Source organism: Aptenodytes forsteri, unplaced genomic scaffold (assembly GCF_000699145.1).
Source record: "Aptenodytes forsteri isolate BGI_AS27 unplaced genomic scaffold, ASM69914v1 Scaffold115, whole genome shotgun sequence".
Lineage (NCBI taxonomy): Eukaryota > Metazoa > Chordata > Aves > Sphenisciformes > Spheniscidae > Aptenodytes > Aptenodytes forsteri.
Window position 1 is genome coordinate 1117710 of NW_008795319.1, and position 14520 is coordinate 1132229.

The window sequence follows — 14520 nt, forward strand, 5'->3', positions numbered from 1 at the left end:
AAACTGTTTTCAAATGCCACTTCTCATTTATTTGATTCAATGTGCAAAATGGAATCAAATTTCATTACTGTGAAGTAGAGAAAAGTTTTTCCTCTAAAGCTGAGTAGGATTCCTAAAATTCTGCATCATTCCCTTTGCAAATACTGTGTCTGTAGACATTTCATATTATATTCTGAAATACTCGGTCATAATTCTGTGTCTATGAGAAAAGTACAGCGGAATGGAGAATACTTGAATAGAAATCCCCATGTGTCTGTGATTGTAGCAAATAAATGGCAGATTGGTTTCTATTTCAGATTTTGCAAAAAGTTCAGAACCCAAAGTCATCTTGCAATTATGATGGCTCTTCACTCCTATGCTTGTATAACTCTACTGGCTTCATTATTTATTTTATTTTTTAATTCAGATTTGCAGTAGCATGAAATCAGACATAGGAAAATGCTGGAGACAGATGAGATTAGTTTAACTTCAGGCATGCTGTAAGCTACTAAATAAATCCAGGGAGTATTGTAATGGAGACATACTTCTCTGTTAAAAATATTGGATACAATCAAACTTGAGCTTTCAGAAAAAGGGAGACTTTATCCACTATAATGTTCACCATATAATTCCATTACTTCTAAAGATCTATTCAGTAAAGGATTATATTTGTGATTAAAGGCTGAATCCTAGAAGTTCCTGTATTTAAAAGACTTCTCGTCTTTCCTATAGATATAATGCTCTGTTAAGTAGAGATGTTCCAGTAAGTTTCAGATTCCTAAGAGGATTATTTATTTATTCACACATTTCAACTATGAAATATTATGAAGTATTATTTTATAAAAATTGCATATATTGCAATTCATGTGAATGCAAATCTTGCTCACCTGTCTTCCAAGCAGAAGCATACTGCTTTGTGTAAATAGCTTTTCTTTCATGGCCAACTATGTGTTAAATCCTGCTGGCTCCCTTCCTCGGGTAGGAGGGAGAAGCATTACATATGCAGTCTTACATAAAATGACTGCAGTAACGTTAGACAGGATCCTGTTAGCATAGGAGCTGACAATTCATATTGTTTCAATTATCCATGTTGAATGTTGTAAACTCTGAGGATTACTCAACAGAAATGATATTGAGAAAGAGGGAGATAATGGGAGATAGGAGACCAAGACCTCAGAGGATCCATTTGAGGAAGTGAAAAAGAATGAGAGTTGTCTAAAATACTGAATCCCACCTCTAGGATCCTTGTGAGTTATCCCAGCTGTCAGCTTGACTCAAGAATCTGTTGTTTGAAGCTAACCCAGACTGGGATATATCTATAAGGAGTGCTAAAGTTTCATTTGTCTGTATCTGTCTAAAGTATAGATGCTGGTTGCAAGCTGACAAAGGCCAGGTATCCCTCTTCAAAGAGTGCCAATCCTAAAACACAATATTGGTTCACTCTCACATTGTTGAGTGCCACAACACAAAGATGGAAGTTTCTCAAGAGTTATTTTTACTTGTTCAAAGGCTAGCGTGGAAGTTTTTTGTCTGTTTGATTATGAATCTGAACTGTGGAACTTCACTGGCATCAGCTGAATCTCTAGTTTGGACCAATTGAAGTATTTCACAAAAGAAGCCTGATTATTATCTAATGGCTGAGTTATAACTCCAAGGTTGATCAAAAGCCTCTTTTCTAAATTTACTAGCTCTTTCCCAAACATTTCCTAATAAAAGATTCCTATAATATTCTAGAATATTATCTCCCAGTTAAAAAGTACAACCACTAAGAAAGAAAAATAAGATATAATAATGTCTTTACAGGAAAAAAAAATTTGTTAAATCTAGCTCAACAGGTCTTAATCAAAGGCTTTCAGTTTCTTAAAATCTTTCAGGATAGACTACAGAACACACTTCACCTATACGGATTCATGTGTTAGCAGTGTTTAAAGCAGATGAACCCTTTCTTGTACCTTTCAGCTTTGGCTTTAGTGGGCCAATGGTATGTCTGCAACCACATTTTGTGTTCCACAATTAGAGAATAAAAAGGTGCATCTCTCAGCAAGTAAAAACAAAGAACAAAAAGAGAGAAAGGAAGAAAAAAAAAAAGCCCCAAAAAACATGAGGAAAAAAGAAGTACTCAAGTTCTTTGGTTCTTGCAACGTCCTGCTGCCTTGTATTACAGAAGCTGTAAGAGCAGCCAGGGAACCAGATGGTAATGCTGCTAACCTGGGGTCTCTTGCCAGCAGGTGCAGGTGCAGGAAGAGATTGGTCAGAGGCCTTTGCAGTCAATTTATTAACGTCGGGATTTCCTATACCTAACGCCGTCGATCTCTGAGTGGTGAACATCACCCTTCCCCCAGGTGGCTTGTTGACACAAGAGTCAGGGTTTTGTGGCTTCAATCTTAACTCTTTTGTTTGCAGTTCTCTGCTTAAACCACCTTAAAGCACCATTCTCTACAGCCTTTTGGATAACAAGCTGTGTGGTTTCCCATGGGTGTTGACACAGTCAAACTGGAATTCGGTTTTTGCTTAGCTAATGTCAGTTTGAAAAAGTCCCAGTTAACGAGAGGCTAAAGCCTCTGTTGGCTTTTAAGGTTGCTGTTTAGATACAGAGTCTCTGTATTTGAGCCTTTCTCATATCATAGGAGCACCAGATAATTCAGGTTGGAAGGCACCTCAGGGGGCCCTTATCTCTCAAATAAGGAACGTCTTTTGTGTTCTTTTTTTTGGAACTGATCTGGCTTTATCTGCATGAAAAGAAGACATCACAAGTTTATGGAAACTTTGATCCCAAATCTTTAAAAGTAACAGGTTCAAAAGCACTCACCAAAAACAAAAGTTAAGTTAAAAATAAGCATAAATAGGTTATGATTATGAAGATTAACAGTATATGTATTATTAATACATATATATTATTAATACATAAGAATGAGGACAGAATCATACATCTTTGTTGCAAAAGTTTCATATAGATAGAGAAAAATTACATCAGAGCTTCTCAGACTGCAAGCCATTTGAGATATAGAAATAATTAAACTACTTGTGAGATTCATAGTCCCACGTATATCAATTCTTCCACGAGTGGTACATGTAGAAGGTTACTAAAGTCTAAGTCATGGCACATCAAGACCTCTATGTTTCAGAAGTCTGGTGTTAAAGTATAATGCAATGCTTTGAAAACTTAGGAGTAAAAGCTGAGAAGTTGGTAATGAGTTAATCTTATCTGCTTTATAAAATGTATTGCATCCTGCTTTCACGTGGGTGCATGTACTTAAGTAAATTACACTTCAGGTTGCTTGAAAGTAATGAATGCTAATGACAGATAATGGTGTCTTGTTTCCAATTAGCACTGCCAAGAGAACCTGAGGTTTCTAGAGCTCATGATCACCGTATTTTCCAGGAACAGTCTGAGAATTTTAAAATTATATAAACAAGTTTTATTTATGCTGAATGCATTTGCTGATTGTTTCCTTCCACAGTTGGGCATAATGCATACGAACTACATGTCTCTAGTTCAATAATTAAAAAAAAGACCTTATGTATGTAAAGCCATATTCTATCACCCATTTTTTATAAACATCATTCGTTGTTCACTTTGCTAAAAAATAGAGGGAAATGTTTACAAATAAATGCATGTAATAGATTATACTGAATATTCAGAAAGGTTTAAAATAGAGCAGACTAACGGATAAGCAGTGTGGCTTACAAAACGTGAGTTTAAATCAGGTATTTCATACTAAGAAATAAATTTTCTTCACTTAGATATTGTTCAAAACACTTTCTAATATGAGTTGGCAAGGAATTTGAAATACCATTTTGGCTCAAATTTATGAAAAATGTGTATTATTCAGGGAAATAAAGTTGGAGAACTTAGATCACAATCATGTATCATGCTATGAACTATGTATTTTCAGAAATGTGTTAAGTATTGTGCTCACAGACATCAAATATGCAGTATATAACAAATCGCTTTCTACAGTTGCAATACATCTTGTTTCTTATTTTAATGGTTTGTGCATTAACTTTGTATTCTGTTTATAATGTATTTCAGTTCAGAATGTTCACTGTGCAGGATTTCTATCTCACATCCTTATTGTCTGTATGATTGTGTGTTTTTTCTCTAATAAAAACGTACAACAACAATAACGTAGCAATGAATTTTTACCTGCTCCTGCAAGTCTTGTGTTTTGCTGGGTGTTATATTGATGGTAATAGCTCAAGGCCCTACTGAGTGACCACTGAAAGCAGGACTGTTGTTGATAACTTACTGGCCTTTGGATTGGGTCCCAAATGCACTCCTTTTAAAGCTGACCTTTGGATGCAGCTGCTTTGTTTTTTAAAATGTATCAGGAAGACATATTAGCATCTTATCTGCTGACAGAAGATGAGAGTTCTGGGGTTCCTTCTGTAACTCCACTCACTAGTCAACACCCTCCTCTACCCAGAAAAGCAGGCAGTATGCCAAAATGCCGCTGCTTAAATTGTATTACTCGAGATTTCTCGTACGGCTGTCTGCCAGATCTGGGTGGTATGTTATCTGTCTGTTCTGAACATTTCAAGTAATTTCTTAGGTCTAAACCATGAGCTCTGTAGATATGACTAGAAATGTGATTTCACCCTGATGCTGCCAGTGCTCTAGTTCACCTTACATAGTCCTGTAATTTTATTTAACTGGCTACTAGAATCATTGCAAAATAGTACAGAATTCTTAGTATGTTCAACAAATAAAAGATGTATTCTTCCTGTTTGTTTCTTGCACCGCTTCAATAAGAGGGTGTGTATATTTAGATAATTAATTTTCAAGCAACTGGATGGCTCCCATTATCCTGGAAGGTAATGCTCTGCAGTGATGATGTCCTATAGAGCTCACTTGGCATTGGGAAAAATCTTTAGAAGTATTAACTTCATTTTCATTCATGTCACTCATGTACGCTTTCTGCAACTGCTTTAGCAAATGAATTTCATCTGTCTGAGATATTGACGTCAGTGTACTATCCACTCTATTCTGGCTAAATTACTAAATTAATGCACAACGATTATAGTTGCATTTTCAGTTCAAAAAAATCCCACAGATATTTGTAGCTGAAAACTGACTATGAGAGCTGTGCCTAGCCACTCAGAGGATGACGTGTCCCAAATCAAAACAGCTTGACTGTCAGTTATCAGATACACGCAATCAGTGCTCTCAAGTGAGTTACAAGTACATGAATTATTCTCAGAAATTATTCCAAGAATAGTTATGGATAGCTATTAAGTTCGAGAAGTTAAAAATCTGATTACAGGCATTTTGTGAACAAAGAAGTCAAAATTAGTTTAGGAAAATAATTGTTACAGATTGCTTGTTTATTGCATTTTTGAAATATTTTTACTTACACTCCACTGTCAACTAAGCTTCTCTTTCAAGTGTAAACTAATATTTTTAAAATGATAATCCAGTATGGAAAATTGCCTGAGCAATAATGTTACAAATAATGCAATATTGAGCTGATTGCCTGCTTCTGTTCGTTTTGAAAGAGTCTATCTCACACAGTGTCCAAGGAAAAAGAAGCAAAAGTGACAACAACAAAAAATTAACGACAGGGAAAGTGTTACATTTTCTGTTTGGTTCACTGCAGACAGAAGAAATACAATATAGTAGAATTCATGGAGTTTGTAAGTTTTTCTGTGCAGAGACTGATTCTTGTTATGTCTGCCTGGTACCTGATAACAGCAGTAGTCTGATCTAGAATTTGGTACTAGGTACCAAAAACACCATGCAAACTGTAAATAATAATAGCAGTCAAGCAAAAGTATGAATAATTCCATTTCCATTTCATTACGTCTTAGAGGTCAAATTTTCTGGGTGTCCACTCCAGGTAATAGCTGGCGATTGCTGATTATCAGGATTTAACTATGATCTGAAATCTTTTGATAATGCGTTTATATGACCATACATAATTTTTGTTAATTAACAGAAAGCAGTGAAAAAGTGGGTTTGAGACTCTAAGTCTGATTTTCCACTCCTTGACCCTTGCTGCTTTCAATATGCGTTTTATTGATTACTGTATAAAACTTTCCATGGGTGTCCAATAACTGCATAAGGAAGAAGGCTGTGGTGAATCTGGTATCTCTCTACAAGCAGCGGAAACATACTTTCATCTTCAGGAGCAAAGCTGAAAACCTGTCAGTGTTTTTGGTAAAGATAAGTAATTTACAGGTTCCACACAATATAATACAGTCAGCTTTGGGGAAAACAAACTATGCTGAGTTTGATACCGCATAAATGTTTGGAATTACAGATAAATGAGATTAACACCTCTTTTGGCAGTTTAACAATAGTGAATAATAAAGTGGATGGTCTTTTTTCAGACCTTATTTTTGCAAATAGAATTTCTGTCAGTGTTTGTCACATCTCCTAGGTTTACGTATTTAGGACCAAATTTGTTTTATGCTCAGTAGATAAGAAATGTGATGTGCTGTATAATAGCTGTTACTGTCACTGATACATTTTCCTTCATATTTTTTAAATTCTCACTATCCCTGAAACTAGCTGGACTATGCTATCATGTAAAAGTGTTAAAATACATTTCATTTTCGGTGCTCTGTTTTTGTTTTGAGTTGGTTACCTATGATAATAGTGACATGGCTATCTGAATCTGTTACAGTGTGCCTGAATATTATGACTACGGTCACGGAACAAGCAAAGAGGCTTATGACAGCTACGGTAAGGTCTATTCTATCTTCAGCAAAAGTGTGAAATCAAAAGAAAAAATCTGTACTGACAACTCAGAAATTACTTCCACATACTTTTCTTTCTTTCTCTGCTTTGACGAAGACCAAACAAAATGGATTTGTGTAACTTTAGGGTGGGGTTTGACTTATTGAAGTAGGACCAGAAAATTGGACAGATCAATTTTGATCAAAATTCCAAAGCCAATTAATCACAGTCACAGATCAATTTAACAGCAACACTGAAGTTTCTGATTAGTGCCTGAATATATTTCACAGTGTTAAGTTTCAGTCTGCTTGATGTGCCAACAATACTATGCATCTGCTACTGTCACATGCATCACTTCAGCCAGCAAGTTTTGTGAAATTTTGAAACATAGACTTAATCAAAGTGGAAGGCGAGGGTGCTGTACCACCATGGGAACCCCCACTGCACCAAGATAAAGAAGTATCTCGTGCCACATGAGGCAGTACGAGTAGAGGGAGCGCTGTACTCTTTGCACCTCCCCACCAAGTCTGTGTCTGAGCTGGAATAGTTCCACTTCACGGGAACCGAGGGCATGAGAGGAAAATAAAGTGTTGCTCCAATATGTACAGCCCATTTTCTAGGTCAGTTATTTGATATTAGTGATGTGTTTCGATAACTAATTAGAATCTAGTCCATCTTTTCCTATCGATATTTTTTCAGTACGTCGTACCATCAGGCGGCACAGTGAATCTCACTCTGACATTTTCACTGAAATAACAGAGCAAAGCTGACTATTGTCAGCTTAAAGACCGACCCTAGTATATTCAGCAGAGATGTCATGCTTGATTTACTACTACTAATAAAGTATCTTAAGTTTACATGGTGACTTCCAAAGCATTGTGAAAAAGAGCTGCTGGAAATGATGCTGCAAGTAAAAGTTACAGTAAGGCTTTATATAAGGATTGCTTCTTGAAAGAAATAATTTTATTCATGCAGCTGTGAAGCAAATGTCACTGCAATGCAAAGTTGCAGTTTCCTTTGTATTTGTACAGAAATCACGAGACATTACTGAGACATTTTCACTGCATAATCAGAAATAACTTAATTTTTTGTATAATCAGTACTCACAATACATTTGGATAATACAGTGTGCAGTCAAGCAAATTTTCAGTGCTAAACAAGTAATAATAATAACTTATCTGTATGAATGTGTGTGGTTCGGTTACCCTTTGTTTTGCTTCCTTTTGGTACATACTTTTTTAATACCTGCAGTGAAAGACCTTTCCTCCCCCCTACAGATCCCCTCTCCACCTGTCCTCCCAAATGCATTGCTAAGGTTTTGGGCGATGCAGAAAAGCATAGTCTGAGCTCAGCAGTAAGATTTACCCACTGTTTAACTTTTAACTAAACTCCCCCATGCTGAATCTCCATGTGTTTGGGCAAGACATTTAAAGTAATGTCACTCTTCCTCCGATCCCTCATTTGTAAAACTAAAAGAATATTACTTGTTTTCCCAGCAGGGGTTCTGAATGGACTAATTAGCTAAGGCTTACAAAGTGTTCAAAGAGTGGGATCGTGACTAAATTTATGCTCTGCATGAAGCTACTTTTTTTTTTCCATTCAGCAGCTGAAACAAAATGCCTGGGTTTGCTTTACTAGACTTGTCTTAAAATACATGGTTGATAACTGTGGACTTGCTTTTTTGCTTAAACTATTTTCTGAGCTGGCTTTTGAATACAAAGGTCTCGAATAGTTTTTACCTCTAACCCAGAATAAACTTAAAAATGGAAGAATATTCCAAATTGCGATTTTTCTACTTTCTGAAATCAGACACATTTATATGTGAGTGTTTGTGCTCCTGTTGGTTCACTTACTTTAGCAGATTAGTAAATTTGCTAGTTCTGTGTTCTGGAAACCTGTGTGTGAACTTCCTTCATCCCGAAGCCACCACCATTTATCTGAGGAGGTAATCTGAGTATACGGAGCTATAGAATATATGCTTAACTTTCTCACTTTCTGAATTCTTGGTACATATACTGATGTTGTCTCTGTATCTGACTTTTTTCAGTGCCTCCCACCCAGCCAATAAGCGGTCTGGTGCCACCCCTTCTCATCCTCATGTAACTTTTACCCTAATTCTCTGTTCCCAGTTCTCTTCTTCTTTTCCAGGATGTTTTGCAATTCATTGTGAGTCTTCTGAATCCATCCCACTGTATAAAATCAGCTGTCCCTTCATTTTTCACCATTCTGCAGAAATCAACAGTCTTTCTTTCACCCCAGTTTAGTTTCACACCTTGTTTTACCTTCCACAACAAGGCTATATTCCTCCTTTACAATTCTTTCTGGTACATTTCTGTAATTCAGAATTCCCCCAACCGCTGAATAAGACCACACAAATGGTATACGAACGTAGAACTGGTGTCTTGTTGTTGTCTCTTAGACGTTTTGTGTAACGACTTGTCTTTTCACCCTTATCCCTTCCAATAACAGTACCTGCATTATCAAAAATTGACTAGCTTGGCATTTCTTTATTTTCTCTCCTGCATCCTCTTGCTTCCAACTTATCTTTAGGGAGGACAGTTCTCAATCCCGAGAAGGTTTTTGTTTATTCTTTTTCATGAAGTAGATTCAACCAAATAACAATGCTACTTTGTACTTACAATTTTTTTTTTAAAGTATAATATAGAGCTCTCTGTAGTTTAAGTATTATACAGCACCACAGTACTCCTATATGAGCTGCCTGCTATGACTTTTCTTTTTATCTGGGCTCCTAAGAAGTAGCAGGTGGTTTTTGTCTCATGGGTTCTTCTATGCTCCTTTTAAAAGCTTGTGGAGAAGTCTGACTGGGGGCACTGTTTCCTCAGAAGTTCTTAAGATTTATGCATTTATGGATTGTTCATGGTAGGGTTGCAAAAACCACAGGGGTGTTTCAGAGCAGAGCCCACCTGAACACCATCTCATTCTCAGGAAGTTCATCTCTCTTTTGATTAGATGGAAGTACTAATCAAGAAAGGGGCTAAGTCACTTATCTGAGGCTGGGCAAGATGGATTCTTACACACTATTCACAACTTGAGTTAACTGCCTTGACTCCTTGTCCAATTTCTGATATGAAGGTTCCTGGGAATTCGATCCCCTCCAAATCCAACCAAGGAACCTCCCAAGACAATAGCAAAGTCAGCTGAGAGGGATATATGTAAAATCCCGCTATTTCCCATGACTTAGGGATGTTCCAAGAATGAAAATTCACAGCACAGAACCCTCTTATGCAGTTAGACACTTAAACTCTTTTGTGATTTGATATGTTTGCCACCCAGTCTCTCAGAAGGATCAAAGTAGAGACACTTCAAAGCATTCCCTGCAGCAGCCTCTGGGCACCTGGAAATACGCTACTAAGGAATTATGAGATTCCTACAAATTTTTGATAGGATCAGGATTATGCAGCTGCTGCTAGAGAATTTTGAGGATCACTGTTCTGGGCTGAGGAACATAACTTTTGGACATATGCCTGAAAATCTTCCTGTGGACATATGCCTTATAGGTTTCCTCATGTGAGTGATAAAGAAATATCTTTAGCAGGCACTTTAAAACTAAAAGGCCAGTCACTTAAAGTACTGTACAATTTTCAAAAATGTAAAGCATCCTCACCACTAATCAAACTCAGTAAACATTTATAATACTTATGTCACTGAAGGTCTTGATATCTGCATATATGAATTTAAATCTAGGAGTCTAAGCTAAGGTGACAGTGCCATTTTAACTTGATGCTGCTGCTTATGTTTTAAAACAGAAGGCATGAAATTGGATTAATTTATGAACAAAAAGTTTATATCCATTGCTCTCATTATACTTTAATAATTTTGTGGTTTCCTTTCTGGCACTGTTGTCATCTGAGGAGGTATATAGTGAAAACATGAATTTAATGATTTGTCTTATAAATTGATTAGGATAAAATGTACTGTTACCGTAAGTAGGTATCAGTACAACTAAAAGTTTGGTAACTAAGAACATTTCCCACCTATATGTAATGTCATGCCCAAGTCATAGAGCACCTTCACTGGACAGGACCACTGTAAAGGAAAAGCCCTTTGTAAACCATTCACATTCTCATTTCTTTCTCCTTTTCCCTGTTTTTTAGAGGAACCAGTATTCTCGATACAAGGGTTGTGCTGTGTTAGGCCACTTTAGAAAGATAACAGAGATAGTATGACTTGCTAGCAAGGCGCATCCAATACCTTGTAAGCTATATTAATTATATCTGACCTGCCTCATAGTTGTTTCATCTGAATCCTTTTTCTCCCTTGCACTGATCAGAGCACTCAAGGTTTTACTTACCAGACACTGTTTCTGTCTTAGTTCTTCCAAAGGCTAGGGACTCTAGCAGACGAGCTCTGCCAGTTTCGGCTGCAGAAGGTTGAAGAGGCTCCTGCCTCTGCTTCCAAAGGTTGAAACTGCCATAGAGAGGATGGAGGAAAATAAGAGTGTGCCTGTTGTCAGATGCTATAGTTCACAGCCTGATGCATATACTGCCTTGTGTATTATTACCTGAAAATAATGGTGATTTATGTTTTTATGTCATGAACTGCAGTATCTGAGAGGCCAGCACACATGGACTTCTGTTGCTACTACCGAAAAAGCAGAAACCTTAGGTAGAGCGTAAAAGGAGAGGGTTAAAGTCTATAACCTCCTAAACCACCACAATTAAATTAGAATAACACCATCTGCCAAAGGCCTTAGGCAAGAGTTAGGAAGGTTAACCTGTACCTTGTCTCTTACAGAAAGAGGGAGGACATAAGTGAACTCCACTTACATTGCTGCTGCTATTCAGGAAAAGCTTGCAAGGCTGTTTACTGCATGTGCTGCCATTGCGGCAGGGAGATGTTATTTAAATGTGTTCTATTTTCACAAAAAAATTTCGAATGTGCACATTTTCTCAAATTACCACATTTTGTAGTGCATATTCTACAAATGTGCACATTTTCTCTAATTACCACATTTTGTAGTGCATATTCTACTCCAGTTTAGCATTAAGCGCTCACTTGTAAACAACTGATATTTGGTTTTAGGATAATTCCATCTTTAATTAAAATTGGAGAGTGTAACTGTTTGGTATAATTCCTTTTAATGTAAGACATCATTTAAGTTGGAAAATGCTGCCACAATGATTTAACTGACTATTTCACAAATAATTCCCTGCCAATCACTCAATATGAGAGCTTTGCAGTTGTGATGACAATTAGTTTACTAAGTAATGCTCTACACAGACAGCACTTTATGAACAAAATCTTTATAGGGCTTTATAGGGCTAATAACTAAAAATGTACAGCAATGTTCAAATACATTTTATTATCCTGTTTATTTTTTAATTTTGTATTTGTCCTGAAGAGTGTATTATCTAGCAAATTTTTTTTAGAATAACAATGATAGTTTCTGCTGAACAAGTAAAAGTAAAAATAAATATATTATGATGAAATTTGGGGAGGAAAGAGTGTGTGGAGGGTTCAAACTTCAGGAATTCTGATAAGTAGGTTGATTGAAGAGACGTTACCTTAGGAGACATAAATTCTCATACTTCATTACGAGACATATGCATGCTCATTTCATGAAGAAACTCAAGTAATTACCATCCTAGTGTGAAATAAACCCTGTATTGATTAATCTATGGCAGTGACAATGCCAGATGAAGCCATGCTGCCATGTATACAGAAAAAGATTTGTAAATTTTGAAAAAGCACTTCTTAGCAATTGCTCTCCAGGTGAAGATAAGAGGTTTGTTCAGCTGTCAAGTCCAAGTTCCTTCCTCATTTTTAATAACAACTTTGGTATTGTAGGTCATTGGTCCTAATATTCATTATGCTCAGGGTGCTAAGGGTTTCTAACCCTATTTTTTTCTAGCCTAGTCCCATTTAAGTCTTCAAATGTAGGAAATCAAGTGCTCAGATAAGGTAGTGACTGATAAGCAGATGTGAGACATAGGTCTGATTCTCCTCATTACAGTGTTTGACTTCACATAGCTTGTGATTACAGGCAAGATCTTCACTAACACTAATTAATAAAGCTTTACTAATGTGCACTGATTGTTCATTTATATCATCTGAGCGTATACATTTGGTATCTGATAGAAAATATCACTGGCAACATACCAAAGAAAACTTTCTTTGGTTTCTAGTTCTTGGAGCATCTTAGCATTGATTAGGCATCTCAGAGGCAACAGGATACAGGTTGTGCCAGGGTGGTTACTTACACTAATTAATAAAGCTTTACTAATGTGCACTGATTGTTCATTTATATCATCTGAGCGTATACATTTGGTATCTGATAGAAAATATCACTGGCAACATACCAAAGAAAACTTTCTTTGGTTTCTAGTTCTTGGAGCATCTTAGCATTGATTAGGCATCTCAGAGGCAACAGGATACAGGTTGTGCCAGGGTGGTGGAGTTTTTCTGCTGTGCCTCAACAGAGCACCTGGCAGGCAGGTTAGCGCATGCTGGGTGCTTCTACACTAGCATAGGACCAGGAGTGCTCTTTTGAAGCAGATTTCCCAATTGTCTCCATTTATCGCTCTTCTTTTCACATCACCAAGTAAGCTCAAAGTACACGACTTTTAGTTTGAAACTAAACCAGAAGATGCACTCCCAACTTTTTGTGAGAATTCAGTTCAGAGGCTCAAACTAGGGCCAGTCTGAAATGGAAAAAATCTCTAGAAGCCATAGAGTGTGACCATCAGGTCCTCAGCATCACCTGTTTCACTCTGCAGATCATTCCTATTTGTATGCACTGTGTGCTAATATTGATATAGCACCTGAGTCCTGATGCCTCCCAACTGTCCAGGCTAAACGACCTTGCTGTATGTGCCGTGGTTCTGTCTCAAAAGATGCCAGAGTGTGCCATGGACCTGCATGATCACCTTTATTTTGGGGTGATAGAGGCATCTGGTCTCTCCCTGAGCATGAGGCAGGTGTACACCCAGCCCTGGGAACTCAGAAGTGCTCCTGAGTCTTCCTGTACAGGGCTCTATTTTTCTTCCACCAGAAACAGGAATCACTGAAGACTTCTACTGTATATGGACAGAAGATATACCAAATAAATTGCCCTCCTTTAATCTTCTATTTCAGTCATTCCTATACTTACTAGGGTATCAGAGATCCAATTCCTACTCTGTGGGACAGAATGAACTGTCAAAAGCATTTCCTTGATTTTCTGCAAAATGTTATCAATTCTTTTACTGGAGGAATCACCTTAGCTGTCTCCCAAATAGTATTCATACCCTCAGAAGAGATTATGATTTTCATAAGAGCATGATTTTGAAAGTCTGCAGGAAAAGGAGCACATTTTGAATTCAGCTATGACGGCTACTGTGGGGATGATACCAAAGTTATTGCTGTTTTGTCAAATCAGTGATTTAATTAGGCTATAACGCTTTAGAAAGTTCCATATGTAAACCTGTCACATTCTTTTAACTGACTGTATATCCTAAAACTTTTGTACTTCAGTTATTATGCTACAACACTGAAAAAAAATCCACATGTAGCATGAGAAGAGAGTGCTTTTAATTTATAGCAACTTGTTGTACTTCCTTTATTACTCCTGAATTAAAAATAATTTTCTATGACAGAATAAGAATAAGTAAATCATGCAAAACTTTCCTATGTAGTATTTCAAATGGTAATTTAACTGCCTTTCACCATGGGAACGGTAGAGTTGGAAAATCTAAGACAAAAGTCCTGTAATACTGATGTGCATGTAGTGTTGACCATCTATATAATTCCAGACACAGTATATCACTGCACATTTTGTGTTGTATTACCATAAAGTAACAGAAAATTAATTTTTGCTGAAAATAAGAGAAAAATAAAACTCCCTCCACACTGTCACATTCACA

The 14520-nt window shown here is 36.9% G+C and overlaps 1 protein-coding gene across 1 annotated transcript in view; it reads left to right on the forward strand.

Annotated features, from left to right (window-relative positions):
- KHDRBS2 (KH RNA binding domain containing, signal transduction associated 2) overlaps positions 1-14520 on the forward strand; it is a 312654-nt gene that overhangs the window by 287524 nt on the left and 10610 nt on the right. Inside the window, exon 8 of the mRNA XM_009279735.1 lies at positions 6606-6664. Coding sequence (XP_009278010.1) covers positions 6606-6664 — 59 coding nt within the window. The remainder of the gene's footprint in view (positions 1-6605; positions 6665-14520) is intronic.